At 46.4% G+C, this 14606-nt stretch overlaps 1 protein-coding gene across 12 annotated transcripts in view; it reads right to left on the reverse strand.

Moving 5' to 3' along the window:
* Positions 1-4321: 4321 nt before the first annotated feature.
* SRRM1 (serine and arginine repetitive matrix 1) overlaps positions 4322-14606 on the reverse strand; it is an 18169-nt gene continuing 7884 nt past the window's right edge. For 3 of the 12 annotated variants that reach the window (XM_039381244.1, XM_027740134.2, XM_027740147.2), the window contains exons 7-18: positions 14345-14548; positions 13751-13870; positions 11949-12220; positions 11743-11823; positions 11320-11406; positions 10539-10683; positions 10248-10289; positions 8533-8637; positions 7287-7748; positions 6145-6322; positions 5537-5731; positions 4322-5325 (exon numbers count right to left, since the gene is read on the reverse strand). In XM_039381244.1, coding sequence (XP_039237178.1) covers positions 5221-5325; positions 5537-5731; positions 6145-6322; positions 7287-7748; positions 8533-8637; positions 10248-10289; positions 10539-10683; positions 11320-11406; positions 11743-11823; positions 11949-12220; positions 13751-13870; positions 14345-14548 — 1996 coding nt within the window. In that variant the 3' untranslated portion in view covers positions 4322-5220. The remainder of the gene's footprint in view (positions 5326-5536; positions 5732-6144; positions 6323-7286; positions 7749-8532; positions 8638-10247; positions 10290-10538; positions 10684-11319; positions 11407-11742; positions 11824-11948; positions 12221-13750; positions 13871-14344; positions 14549-14606) is intronic. The other 9 variants (XM_027740140.2, XM_027740139.2, XM_027740138.2 and 6 more) reach the window with 9 other exon arrangements.

Consider the following 14606-nt stretch of genomic DNA (forward strand, 5'->3'; position numbering starts at 1 on the left):
TTCCATGAGCTTCCCAGGCAGCACCCGGAGCCCAGGCCCAGGTTGTCTCATCATGGACATTCCCTTCTCCCACCACACGTGCTGGGTCAGGGCAGGGGCACCACAGAGGCAGCCGAGGTTTGTGAGCTTGGGGACAACCTGGAGCAGGGCACAGGTCAAGGGTGGGGAGAAATCCCAAAAGGAAGCTCTGGCTGAGCAGATAAGTGATGCACGTGCTTGGAGAGTCCGGCCCCACGGGCTGACCCTTCTCTCCAGGGGCCATCCCCGAGCTGAGTCGGCAGCAGAGCTCCGCTCCTTTCAGCACAGCCACAACAATTTACACAAGCTGCAGCTCTGCCCCTGCACCGAACACAAAGCCTTTGTGTGGAGGAACCAGCAATTCCCTTCCCCCCAGAGCTGCTTTCCCAAGACAGCCGTTTTCCGTGTTTTCTTTAAGTGAGACAGAAGGATCCCGAGCTTCCCACGCCGAGCACTCAGAGCTCACCCACCCTGCAGGGACCAGCCCCGCTCCTCTCCCGCAGCTGGAAAGAGCAACCTGAGCTCTCCAGTATCTGGTGGACAACGTCCTTCTCCATTTCTCCATGAGCACCTGCTGCTCCCTGGAGTTATTACCTTACTGCAGCAGCAGAGCTGGCTCCGGGGGGCTGTGTCAGGCGCCGGTATCGCTGTCGGAGCAGCCCCTGCTCCCGTCTCCTGTCCCTTCTCCAGCCGTGGCCGTTGCTCAGGACATGCAGCTCCAGCTCCATCCCAAGGCCACACTGACGCTGTGAGCGCTGGGGATCCTGCCTTTGTGGGGGGGATGGAGGCTCCGGACCCCACATCCCTCCTGTGCTCGGCTCATCCCACCACACACAGCCCGGCCTGGCTGGGGAAAGATGGGGGAGTTAAAAAGGATTCCTGACCCCCTGTCCTGGGCTGGGCGGCCTCCCCTAGTCCTGGCTCGTGGCCCGAAGGTCAAGCCCTGCACCACTGGCTCTGGCAGGTGTTCACTACACAATTCCCAAGGGATTGATCCCAAATGAGCAAACCCACTGTTCTTACAGAATCTGCCACAATAGGAACTCTACAGGTAGTTATTTGATGATGAAAACACCTTGCACTGAAGGCTCAGTCATCTCCCCCCCCTCTGGCAACCCTGACCTGAGGGAGCTGTGCTTCCAGCACTGGTTTGGGAGCCAGCATCCTGCAGTGCTGATTTTTGGGATTAGCCAAACCTGTGGCCAAATGCTGCGGCACAAACGGGCACGGATGGCACAGCGTGGCTGCCATCCCCGTGAGTCACCTGCCCTCTAATCCAGCTTCACCCAGACTGGGGTGTCAAACGCTGACTCACCTGCCCCGGGAGTTGGCCAGGTCCCATTGCAAAATCCGACACTCCCAGCTAAGGAAGAATTCCAGAGGATCTTCCCTCCCTGGCAGACAGGCAGGATCCACACAACACCCGTTCAAAAGTCAAACTGTTGATTAAAGTCTGGACATACACACTGTTCTGTTCCATTGTGCTCAGCTTTAATAATCTTTTTATTGTCCTCGAAGAAATACCCAGGTAATTCATTGGAATGAGTAAGGCCTGATCCAGAGAAACAGAATTCCACTGGAACTGTCAGGGTAGTGACTGCTTTGCTGGATTCGTTGGTGGCACCAACAATGGACTTTAGGCAGACAGTTCCAGGGTTTATGGGATGATCCTGTGCTAAATCATAAGTTACCACACACAGCAGCTGAAATGAAACTCAATCAAAATACAGCTCCATGCCCTGCTGAAAGCTGCTCCTCCAAGAGCTGCTTTTTATACCAAAACTCACCTATTTGGAGGTTTGGTGCTTGAGGAATGAAGTCAGAGTGCAAAACTGCACGGGGATGTTTGAGCTGCTCCTCCCAGCCCAGGGCCCTCCCTCCAGCCCTCCCTGGCAGCTGGGGAGCCTCATTTGTGTCAGACACGGCAGAGCTGAGCACGAGGGAGCTCTGATGAGCCAGGTTTAGTGATGGCTCTGAGCACAGAACTCTGCCTCATTTATCTCTGGGATCACAGCAGGGAGCACGAGGCCCTGTCCAGAGCAGCAGCAGAACAGTTCTGTCCCCTGAGGCAATTCACTGCTTAGTTTCAGTGTAAACCCAATGGTGACTCCCAGGCAAACTGCCAAAGTCACACAAGTGGAAAAATTTAATAATCCAGCACTGAGTTTCTATAAACTTTGAACCCTTGCACACACACACACACACACCCCTGCCATTGTCCCACCTGTTGACACAACAAATACATCTTTCTTTTGTGTGAGCTACAGAGACTGGCCTGTCCATGACTCACTCCAGCCTCACTCCAGCAGACTCATTTTCAGTTAAATTATTTAAGCCAACTAAACTTGAGTGGGGCCATTTTGTGCAGTTAGATATAATTACTGCAGCAAGTCCCTTCTCTAAACCCTGTACCTGTCACTTGAGGAAGATGGCCTGGGTCAAAACCCCAACGTTCAGCACTAGCAGATCCACCACAAAAAGAGCAAGTGAGATCCACGCAGCTTCCACCCCGTCGCACCAGGCACCTGCACAGTCACTTTCTGAACTACAGCAGCTACAAATAAAAGGATGGAAAACAGAGAGAAGAGGTTAACCAAGAAGCTGGAGCAGTGAAGGGATCAGACAAGTTTGGGTTTGGATGATGGGATCTCAATCAGGGGATCAGGAGTGAATTCGGTGATGTCAGTCAACAGCTTCCCAGGACAAAGCTTTGCTGTACAGACACAAATGGAAATCAGCCCAGAAGAGATTCTGTGCTAAAAAACATCTAAGCAACAGCCCTGAGAGCAGCAAGAACAGTGAGAGCTCAGGAGAGGACAGGAGAAGGCTGGTTTATCCCTTGACTGGTATTTAAATATAACGTTAGTACTTGAATGGCTTAAGTAGGAAGGAATTAAAATATTCAGCTAAACACAACTTAGAAGTTACACTCCTCTTAAAGAGCACATTTAATTGCTCTTTTTAAACCTAAACCATTCTTTATGGATAGATGAAATAAGAGGAGGGAGCACCAACAATAGAAGCTCCAAAGGAGAGAGGTGGGGGAACATCCAAAACCAGCAGTGAGGCCCTTTATCAGAGTCCTGGAGGCAGGAGATGGAAATAGGTGTGAGGGAAGATAAGCAGTGACTCAGGTACTGAACATATTTAAAGAACTTCTATTAGTGCTAAGATTAAAAGGCACTGGGAGGTCACCAAACCCATGTGGAAGCAAGATTGGGATGATAAAGGAGGAGGCATTAACCCTTGGGAGCTGCACAGCCCAGGGCTCTGCAGCCTCCCAGTCATTTGTGCTGCCCAGGAACAGCCCAGGGAAAATCCAACTGAAGGAGCCCGGGATCAGCATGTCCCAGATCTGGGGTCTGTGGCTTCATAAGCACCAAATCCACTCAAATGTACTTTTAAAAATGTCTTTGTCCAGAAGCTTCTTGGAATTTATTATACACATTTTAATAACAGATGATACTCAACATTCAAGCTGCTGAAGTAGGTTTACAAGCACTTGAGCATACAATGATACTTATGCTAAGAAACAAAGATGCAGCACATAAGGAAGTGCAGGAGCTACTTTCAAATATCCCCTTCCACCCAAGGTCTACAGCAGCCCTGCTTTAGTTCAAAACCCTACACGATGGCAAGTAAAAAGACTCATCAAATATCTACACTTCATTGTACACATCACATCTACTTCAGATGCAGGACAAAAAAAATTCAAAATATGTTCCATTCCTCCTCCCAGAGGAACCCCAGACTTCAGAACTGGTTTGATTTCAGAAGCACAGCTTGAGTTTTTAAAAGAATTCAACAGCAGTAATCCAGCAAGTTTCCAGTATGATGATATGGGGGTTGGAACTGGGTAACTTTTAAGGTCCCTTCCAACCCAAACCACGCTGTGATTCCATGATTATGGAAAGGCAGTGAGCCCCCAGGATTCCTCAGATTCCTCACACAACGACAACTCCTTCACTAAGTTAATTAAACCTGCTGTTCATTTTTTGCAGGACCTTGAAACATTTTACTTGCTCTGACAAGCCATTTCCACAGCACATGTTGTGGTTGCTTTAAGCTTCTCCATCCTATCAGAGCTGACCAGATAAGGCTGTTTGACTCTTGCTTTGCAAGAACACAACAGGAGCATCACTAATTAAAGGGCTCTTCCTGCTCCCTCAGGACAGTTAAAAGCCCCAATTTTTCCAGAGCCAGCATACTGGATCAAATACTTTTTCATCTCTGAGTATTCATGAACCTCATACAAAAGAAAGCTGATTAGCAAATGTAAATGCCCATATAAAAATAGCCAACATCTGTTTAAATTTAGAAATTTATTTTGTTTAATCCACAAGCTTTATATAGCTTTAGTTAAAAAAACAAAAACAAAGAACAGTGAAAACATGACAATATCCAAAGTTCAGGTTCCTCAAACTTTCAAAGACCACATCTCTGAAAGTTGCTCTGACCATTCCGAAGAACCGTAACGAGACAAGATTTATGAATTGGGGCAACGACAGCTCACAAATAAAATTTATGGAACTGAAGGAATTATTTTTTTTTGTTTGTTTTTCTGGGACTGCTGATCATGGAAACTGCCCTTTAAAAAAAGAACATAAAAATACAAATGAAATTCCAGTGTTCCAAATCAACATGTTAACATCAATATAAACCCACAGTGTCCTGGTAAACAACATGCTTTCATTTATGTACCATTCTAAATTGCTATTCTTGATTGGCTTTAATGGAGACTATACAGGCAACAGTAGAAAGCATTAAAATATAGATGTACTTCCTTGGAATTCTGCAGTGGTTTTACTCCTGGGCAAGCTTACAAACCACAAAGGTTAGTAGCATCATGTAAGTGGATACAAAAGAAGTCAAATGAGACCCTCACAAATTATGCTCAAGGCTTTGTTGGAGTTCAAAGAAACAAGGGAATTGACGGTCATGTTTCAAACCTTCAAAACAAAATTCCTACTGCTTCTAAGAAGTCTCACTCTAAATGAAATTATGCTGTCAATGAAAGAATGTCACTAGTACACTGTGGACACCTTTTGTAATGTAAATCCATGCCCTTTTGTACATGGTGAACCTCAACCTAGCAATTATTACAACAAATGTTATATTCTAAAGCTCAAACACATTTAGCAATTTGAAATTGAATTCTGAGTACAAACCAAATAAAATGTACATTATATCAAAGGGCCGGGCCTAGGATGGTGGGGATACTTGCGCCTTCCTCATGGACCTCAGGGCCTTCTCTCGCAGGTGCTTCTCTAGGTCATCCAGGTTGTCTTCAGGTTCACTTTCTGTCTCCTTCAAGCAAAGACAAAGCCCTGATTCAAACACCCAAACCGAGCCAGGCCGAGCCCTCCCAACAGCACAAATCCCGAAGGGACACCCACAACACACCAAGGCTCCTCCCGGAATCACGGCCGTCAGTCCCAGCAGTGCAGTGCACGTCCACCCCCACCTGCCTCCTTACACTGGACCCTTACAAAGTACAGCTCAGGTACCAAATTCCTACCTTTTTGGGTTCTGTCTCTGCTTCCTGGTCTTCCTGTGTTGAGGTGGTGTCTGCTGCAGCCACAGCAGCAGCTGCTGCGGCCGCGGCCGCCTTCTCCTTCTTGTGTTTTTTGTGCTTCTTGTGCTTTTTATCCTTTTTATGCTTCTTATCCTTCTTTTTCTTCTTCTTCTTGCCGCCCCCTTCTTGATCTGAATTCTGTAACGAACAATGCAACGTATTACAACTCATCCCTAAGGCTTCCAAATTCTCTGGCAAAGAGTGGAAGTGTCCCTGGGAAACACCTCAGGTAAGGATGCCAAACAATCTGTTCTCTTCCTGCTAGGAACAGCCTAAAGTTTGCATGCAAGATTACTAAGCACAAATAAGCCCACACCACTTGACATCACAAAACTCATGTAGACTCATAAAATGGGACTTTTCTTCCAGAATTTCTATATAAATAGCACTTGTATTCACACCCTGAGATGTTAAATTTGAAAAATTTATGTTTTTAACTACGAAAAACACCCCAAGGATTTTTCTTCCCCCCTTGTGTGAAGAACCTCAGAGCTGCTTCAGGAACACAACCTGCCCTATAACCCAGCATGGTTTTATGAGCAAACAAATACCCTGGCAGGTGAGGGGCTCTGAGTTGGGCTTTTGGCCTTTTTTGCAGGTGACCAGTTGGCAGAGGGAGAACGAGAGCGAGCAGGAGAGGCAGGTCCTTGGTGCTTTTTGGGTGCTGGCTCGGGTGACCCCGAGGCCGAGCGAGACGAGGACACGCGCCGGGGGCTGGGGGTGGAAGCCCTGAAAAACAGAAGAGTCACAGTCAGAGACAGACACAAGTAAAAACTAACCAAAGAGCCAAATTAGATGTGTGCTTATAACTTGGTCAAGCTGCCACTTAGAAGATTATTAATTGCTTTGCTGGCACGTTACAAAAGGCCAAACAATCCAATAGCACTGTGGGTCTGTGATGCAGGAGGATAATGCAGCCTGAGAGCCTGTTAAACAATCCTGCTGCTGCTCAGGAGTGATTGCTCCCTTCCTAATATCACTAATTCATTAAAAGTCAAGAGAACAGCAATGCTATTGGATCACCAATGAAGAGTGCAAGGCTTTCCACTCAGCTACATCTTCCCAAAACAATAAGCCAGCACCGTATTTTTGACTATGTACTCATAAGAACAGCATCACACTAAGGAAAAAAGATTTCAAATTTAGTAGTTTCTCTCAGATGACCACCTGCAAAATTATTTATGAGCTAATGAGAAGTGTTGGTTCCCTTCCACAGCTAGGTTTAAAGATAAAGTTCATTGTTCTTTAAAACCAGCAATTAGAAGAGAAGGCTCAGAGAGAACCCATGGCAGCATTCCAGTGCCTCAAGGGGGCTTAAAAGAAAAAGGGAGAGGGACTTTTTATGCAGGCAAGCAGTGACAGGATGGGGGGAATGGTTTTAAACTGACAGAGGGCAGGCTTAGATTGGATACTGAGAAGAAATTCTTTACTCAGAGGGGGGTGGGGCCCTGGCACAGGTTGCCCAGGGAAGCTGTGGCTGCCCCATCCCTGGAAGTGTCCAAGGCCAGGTTGGACAGGGCTTGGAGCAACCTGGGCTAGTGGACCATGCATGGGGGTAGAGCTGAATGATCTTTAAGGTCCCCTCCAGGCCAAACCAACACGAGATTCCGTGACCCCCTGGCTATTCCCGCTGCGTTACAACAAAACAAAAACCCCTCGTGAAACCCAAAGCAGCAAAGATGGATTGTTTTACTTTGTCTTCTTGGGTTCGGGCGTTCTGGACACCCTGCGGATGGGTCTGGAGCTGGGAGATGGGGACTGTCTCCTCTGGGGCGACGCCGACGCTCCCCTCCGCGGCGGCGGCGGGCTGGCAGAGGGGTGGGAAGCTCGAGGCCGTGGCGAGGGTGAATGCCTTTTGTTTTGAGGTGGGGAACGTGTTTCCCGGTTGGACCTGCTGGGAGGAGATCCCTTCCTGTGCTTGGAGGACACGGAAGGGGAACGCCGCTTGGCCGTCGGGGAGCTCCTCTGTTTCGGCGGCGGCGAGTGGGAGACTCTGCGCTTCGACTGCGGGGAAGGGGAGGCCCTTCGTTTGGGAGGGGGAGGAGGGGAAGCTGTTCTTCTCTTGGGAGGTGGTGATGGAGAATATCGCCTCTGGATAGGGGGGGAGTATCTCCGGGGAGAGGGAGAGCGCCTGCGAGGGGGCGGGGATGGAGACCTGTGGAGAGAACCAACAGTCAGGGGCCAGCCAGGCCTGGGAATCAGTCCTGTGGTTCACCCAGGGAGGGGGAACGGAATTCTTCTAAAATCCTTTAAAACTTCTACTACAGTCCTTTAAAAGTTCGAAAAATTTAAAAGGAAACTCTTTTAAGGCTTCTAAAAATTCAAACTAAAACCCTTTAAAACTCCTAAAAATTTAAAAGGAAACTCCTTCAAGTCTTCTAAAAATTTTAACTAAAACCCTTTAAGACTTCTAAAAATTTAAAAGGAAACTCTTCTAAGGCTTCTAAAAATTTAAACTAACATCCTTTAAAAGGTCTAGAAATTTAAAAGGAAACTCTTCTAAGGCTTCTAAAAATTTAAACTAACATCCTTTAAAAGGTCTAGAAATTTAAAAGGAAACCCTTTTAAGGCTTCTAAAAATTCAAACTAAAATCCTTTAAAACTCATTGCCCAGAGAAGCTGTGGCTGCCCCATCCCTGGAAGTGTTCAAGGCCAGGTTTGACAGGGCTTGGAGCAACCTGGGCTAGTGGAAGGTGTCCCTGCTCATGGCAGGGGATGGAACTGAATGAGCTTTAAGGTCGTTCAGTTCAAGCCAAGCCACTCCACGACCCGCAATTCCGCGATTCAGGATTTGCTCCAGGCATCCAGTGCCATCCAGGCCATGCACCCACCACCCACACTCTCCCCAGCAAGCTGGGAGCCAAGGAACAGGTGAGAGGGCATTTCTTTTCCCATGTCCCAGCGGGAAGGGAGCAAACCCTCCCTGAGAAGGGCCCTACCTTCGCCGGGGCAGGGACGGGGAGCGCCGGCGCCGGGGAGGGGGGGCCGGGGAGGGCGAGCGTCGCCGCCGCGCCGGGGGCGGAGAGGGACTCCTCCTCCTCCTGCTGCAGAGAGAAAGGCACTGCTCAGCAAACCTCCAGAAAACCTCCAAAAGATTCTTCTCTGCCCTGCTTTCGCTACACAAAATCACCTCGTTCGCACGGTTTGAAATGAAACCAGAACCACGGGGGAGCAGCAGACTGAAGTCTGTGCAAGGAGTGTGAGACAACACGGGTTTTACTGTAACTCTGAGCCCACCAGGGACAATTCCACACTCTGCACCACCTGATGCATCACCATCTTGTGGCCAAAGATGTGGCCAAAGATATTCCAAATGTTTGGAATAACTGATGGATAACGTGCCGAGTTAATTTTCTCCACAGTGTGAAACTGCACCCCCAAAACCAGCTTTTAGCTATGGATCTGAACTCCAAAATCATTTTTTCTTGAAATGCAGAGAGGGGGGAAAAAAAAATCACAGTTGTTGCTAAACTGCAGCTATCTGGATTAAAATTATTCATGAAATGAGCCATTTTCTGCTGTGCCAGGTTTACAACAGACTTCTGGGAGGGGAAATTTTAATGCAACACATACTTGCCTAGAATTTTAAAGGAGGGGAATATTGGTAAAATGTTCTTTTTAAAAAAAGCAATTAAGATAAAATGACTGGATAAGGGAAAAATGAAAGCAATTATAAAGCAAAGCAGCTCATCTACATAAACTGAGATTCAAAATACAATGTTCTTTTATGATTCCAAAAAAACCCAGCCTTCAAAGGTGCTAATTGTCCTAATTAAACATACATTTATGCAATAGGCAGTTGGAGAATTCAGCATGTTGCAAAACAGATCAAACCCTTTGAATTGCAACCTGTTTTACACAGAACTGTTTGACAAGATCCATCATTAGAATGGTAGTTGTCCTACTTATCTCTTACATCATGATGTATGTTGTGAGTATCTTCTAGCTGGGGCTTAATTACAGCTTGCTCAAGGGTCATTACAACAGATTAATAAACCCATCAAACACCCAGCTTCCTGCACCTTCCTGTATTCCCAGATCAACACAGAGAAAACAATATCACAAATAAAGTGTTGACAATGCTGCCTACACAAAAGAAAATAAAGGAGGTGTTCACTACTAGTCTACTAATTGTCTGCTAGTAGTGGTTTCAAATATCTAATGAACTGAGGAATGAGACTTTTGAAAACTCCAATTATCTGGGACCCTGAACATCAAGATCTCATTTGCTCGTTGCAATGGGCCTGGAGGGTTTTAGTCAGTGGCAGCAGGAATCCAGTCCTGCTCAGCCATCCTTCAAACCAGGTATTTGGGGTGAGGAACCCCAAAGAACACAAGTGTTCAGGTGTTTGCAGGTATCAGTAAGATGTCAGAAACACTAATGTTGTTAATGTCACAGGCTGATGGGAATTAACAATAGTGAGCAGGGAAGGAGACAGAGCAGGTGTTGCTCCTCTTTTTTTTTTCTCCCCAGTGAAATGGTCCCAGATCCAACACATCAAGGAACCCATCAGTCTGAATTTTCCTCACCTTACCACCTTGAGTGTGCAAACCCAAAGGACAACAAGTACTTATCCATGACAGTATAAATGACAGCCAGTCTAAATGATTTTCTAGATGTAAATCCTATTTAACAGATGAATTTCTAACCAACCTTTTCATCACTGGCGATTGCCACCTCTTTTCCATCTGCATCCTGAGAGCAGTGGAGGAAAAAAACAGAACAAAACAAATCTATCTGCCAGGTATCTGAGGCAAAAAAAACCAACACACTCAAAGAAAGGTCAGAGTCATTTTCGCCAAATGAGGAATGAAATCTTGAAACGAGACTGGGCGAGCTGGACATGACTTAATTGTGATGTATTCTCTGACAGATGCAGAGGAGATAAACAACAACAAATAGAAGAAAAAGATGCCAGTTATGCTCAAGTTGAGAAGGAATTACCGAGGGGAGGACTCCTTCTGTCGTTTCCGTGGAGACGGTGAGGGGCTGCGGGAGTGCGAGTGGCGCCGGCGTCGGCCGACCTCCCCGTTCTTCACGTTGGACCTCTTGGGTCTTTCCTCTTCAGAGGAAGATGAAGAACCAGAATCTATAAACGTAGAAGAATCACTCTCTGGGAAGTGATCCTCGTTACACTCATCACAGCCACTGACATTCCAGCCCCCGACCTCCTCTCCCGCAAAACAAGGAGCTGCTGTCTAAAAGCGGTTCAACGAAAAATGTGGGCTGAAGTCAAGTGATAAATAAACCCATCAGAGCTGGGTAAAAATACTTGCAGCAACCCAACTGTCCCCATAAAATTTGATTAACCAGGTAATTTAGAAGGTGAACTGCAGTCACTTATAGAAACATTGCATGGACAAAAACCTACGCCAGGCCCAGGTGAATTTAATGATCTCAAAAATAAAAGAGTCCCAAATATTAGAAATATTAGGAAGTAACCTACAACAAGAACAGATAAAATAACCCACAGCACACAGTATTTGTGTGATGTTAAGAGTTTAAAAGCGCAACTCTTAAAGATGCAAACCTGTTAACAAAAGATACCTTTAAACTTTAATTCTTCCTGAGAAACAATTAAAGGGACCTCACCATGAGTGGCAAATCTATAATTACGTTTACAGTAGCACTGCAGATAATTTTTATCGGCATTTGAACTTAACCTTAACCACTTCCTGCAAAAGCAAACTACAGTCCAGTTTTAGGAAATTTCTGTCCTCCATACCAGATGACGACTGTTGATTTTGCCTCCTGTACTGGCGCCTCTGTTGGACAGAATCTGCTGCAGCCATTTTACCTCCTTTGTCTTCTTCTGAAAGGACACACATGGACAGAACATTTAAACCAAAAGGTACAAATGTGCCTCATTCAGGCAGAAGCAAAGTCACGTACAGCAGATCATCAAGCACGGGGGTTTTCCCCCCCCCAAATCTTAAGATAGAATTAAGGCTGGAATACGCTTTGGCTGAGCTTTTTTCCAAGAAATCTTATCTAGAATGAGGCAGTGTGAGTGATTATCTTTAGCCTTCTGAAAACTCTCGCTTTCAGTGCCAGACTATTGGGTTCAGCACCTCACTGCCCTTTATTATTGTGCATTTTTGACTAAAACCCCCACCCAAAAGCAGCGCTGAAAAGCGAGAGCCGTTACCTGATTCCGACAGCTCTGCCTTCCTTGGCTTTGGTGCTGGCGAGGGAGACTCTCTTTTTTCAGTACTCTTATGTTTGGGTGCTACAAGACAAGAATCAAATCGCTCAGCTGCGACTCATTACACCCTTCCACGCTTTTCTGCCCTTGCAAACCGCACAAAGGCAGAACGTGGCCGAGCCAGGAGAACACAGAAATCGTCCCCTCACCTGAAGCTCTGCTCGGTGAGATGGAGCCGCGGCTCTTCCTGGCGCGGTTCGACTGCTGCGGCGTCGGGGACCGGCGGGGTTTGGGCGGGGGGCTGGGGGGCGGCGATGGCCGGTGCCTCCGCCGAGGAGGGCTGGCGGAAGGGGAGAGCCGGCGGGTTTTCCGAGGAGGGCTGGACACGGTTCTTTTGGGAGGCTTCTTTGGCGGAGACCGGGAGCGCGAGGAGGAGGAGGAAGAGCTGCTGCCGGATAAGGAGGCCGATGAGCGTCTTCTCCTGCAAATCCAACGCCACGTTAGAGCCCGGGGCAGGCAGACTGTGGGCATTGCAGCACGAACACAGAACTGCAGTTGTTTGCAAGCACAGACATTGAGCCACAGACAACAGCACTTCCAAAACACGGTGGGCAGCCTTCAACATTTGGTTGGTAGAAGAGGAGAATAACAACCAATCTTTCACAGTTATTCTTAAACTACATAGTGAGCTAAAAATTGTTAGTGTCACCTTCGCTGGCTTTCTGTCCATCTACAGGCTACCACTAAGCTTTTCCCCTGGGAACAATTAGTTTTGTTTGGGCTCTCTAACTTTTGGATGGTTAAGAGAATTCTCTGTGTTAGCACGTGTGATTTAACGATCTTCAGGACAGATCTGTATAAGAGTTTAGTGTGGAAGTACACTGAAATGGCTTAATACCAGGAGGTAAAAATTTCAGACAACTTAAGGACTTAACAATTCAGAATCAATCTATCCATCCTGATGTTTTAGTCTTTCATCTTTACTTTGCAAATTTTAAAAGGTAGGGCCTCAGAATTCTGCGGCAAAATTTGTGGCAAGTTCTGTTGCAATTGTGTACCTGCAGAATCCACCTTTGGCTGCAGAATTCCTGAGAACCTGGAAAAAAGAAACCCTACCTTGAGTGAGATAAACATTTGCTGAAAGGGAGCTCTTGTACATCTTGCAACATACATGTTTGATACTGTTCACAGTTTTCCCAGTAACTGTGTGAAATGAACATATTGACAAACTCAGGAAATAAGTCACACCTTGTCACAAAAAGGAAGAAGTGTTCCTTCCTCAAAAAGAACAACTGCTGTACACAGGAAGCATCGCTTTAATTCTCTTCCTATGAGGAGGATAAGAATCTGTTCTCTCCCCATGAAGACAAATGTCTATTTTGCCATTGCCACAACCACATAATTTACTCTGCAAGGCAACTGAGAGCTTTGCTACTAGAACCACTGCTTATGCTGTCAAAACTGTAACTTCCAACACCAGAGAGCAGACCTTGAAGGTTTTTTAAGTAAAATAATATGAAGAAGAAAAACATTTCAAGTCCAAATTTGATTTTGGTTTCAATTTTATGTGATGGAAATTTAAGTCGCAATTAAAAAACTTCTAAAACTAAAATCCAGCTACTTGTTCTCATTTTTTTCCCCAGGCAGGGGGAAAAAGGTATAAGACTCAAGCAAAAAAAGTCTTAAGAGACGTCATGTCAATCTATGCTGGGAGCTACCCAGAGCCATTTGAAGAAGTAACAGTTCTGAACTTGCCACTTTTCAAAAAGAACAGTGATGAGAACTCCACCTCAGTCAGAAGAAATCATTTCACAGCTCCAGTTGTGTTCCCCCACCACACACTCAGGAAATGTGACCCTGCAGCGTTTCCGTCCCTCTCATCCTACACCTGACAGCATGAAGGTGAGACGAGCCAGGCCACTCTGTTAACACTTCCTCCTCACAACTAGTGTTCCCTTCAAGCTTTCCAAGTTTAACACTTTTCAGCTGTCTCAAAAAGCAGGAATCTTACCTCCTCACGGGGGACCTGCTTCTTCTGTGCCTGGGTGGGGGAGGCATTCGCCTGGGTGGGCTCCTCCTCCGCGGGGACGGCCGTCGGCGGGGGCTCGGTCGCCTTCTAGGGGAGTAAGACCTGTCATGATCAGAAATTCCAATGAAAAGCAACTACCTAATTCACAGACTGGAGGAAATTTATCCTCAGGGCACCGAGTGTTGAGTTGCTTTTCTCCAAGTGCATCATTTTAAGGCAGCATTTAGGTTAAGAGGCAAAGTGTACATTCACACACAAGTATTTTACAACATCTTCAGCAGCAAACCCGTCTCCTAAAGAAAGGCTACACAATTCCCATTATCTATCAAATGCCATATTCAGTATTAAGTAGCCCAATTCCTTCTCCAGCCAGTGTTGGTCACTGTGAGCAGCTTCTCATGAACTGATAGAAAGAAAACACTCCCAAACACGTTTATGCATCAAATGCATCTTTCTCATTTGGCCTAAAACATCCACAGCTCAACATCTCTACAAACATCACTAACCAAGAACATTAAGTGGCCCCTTCAGCAGAAAATATTCATTCTCAACCTTCACAGTCACTTGAAGTCCTACCTTGACCGTGATCTATGACGCCTTCTGGGTCGAGAATGAGACGGAGAACGGGATCGAGATCTTGACCTTGACTTGGACCGAGTTGGGGATCTCTGACGAGTCTTCTCTTTCTCCTTCTCTCTCTCCTTCTTTGAATTACGTTCTGGTGAAGTTTCCTTAGTCTCTGGTACAGGAGGTTCAGGTTTAGGAGCTTTTGGGATATCACTGTTAAAAATAAATATTTTATTTATAAGCACATACAAACCATAGCCCAGAGAGTATC

This window comes from Pipra filicauda, unplaced genomic scaffold, assembly GCF_003945595.2.
Source record: "Pipra filicauda isolate LSUMZ 115617 unplaced genomic scaffold, ASM394559v2 scaffold219_size1829416_pilon, whole genome shotgun sequence".
Taxonomy (NCBI): domain Eukaryota; kingdom Metazoa; phylum Chordata; class Aves; order Passeriformes; family Pipridae; genus Pipra; species Pipra filicauda.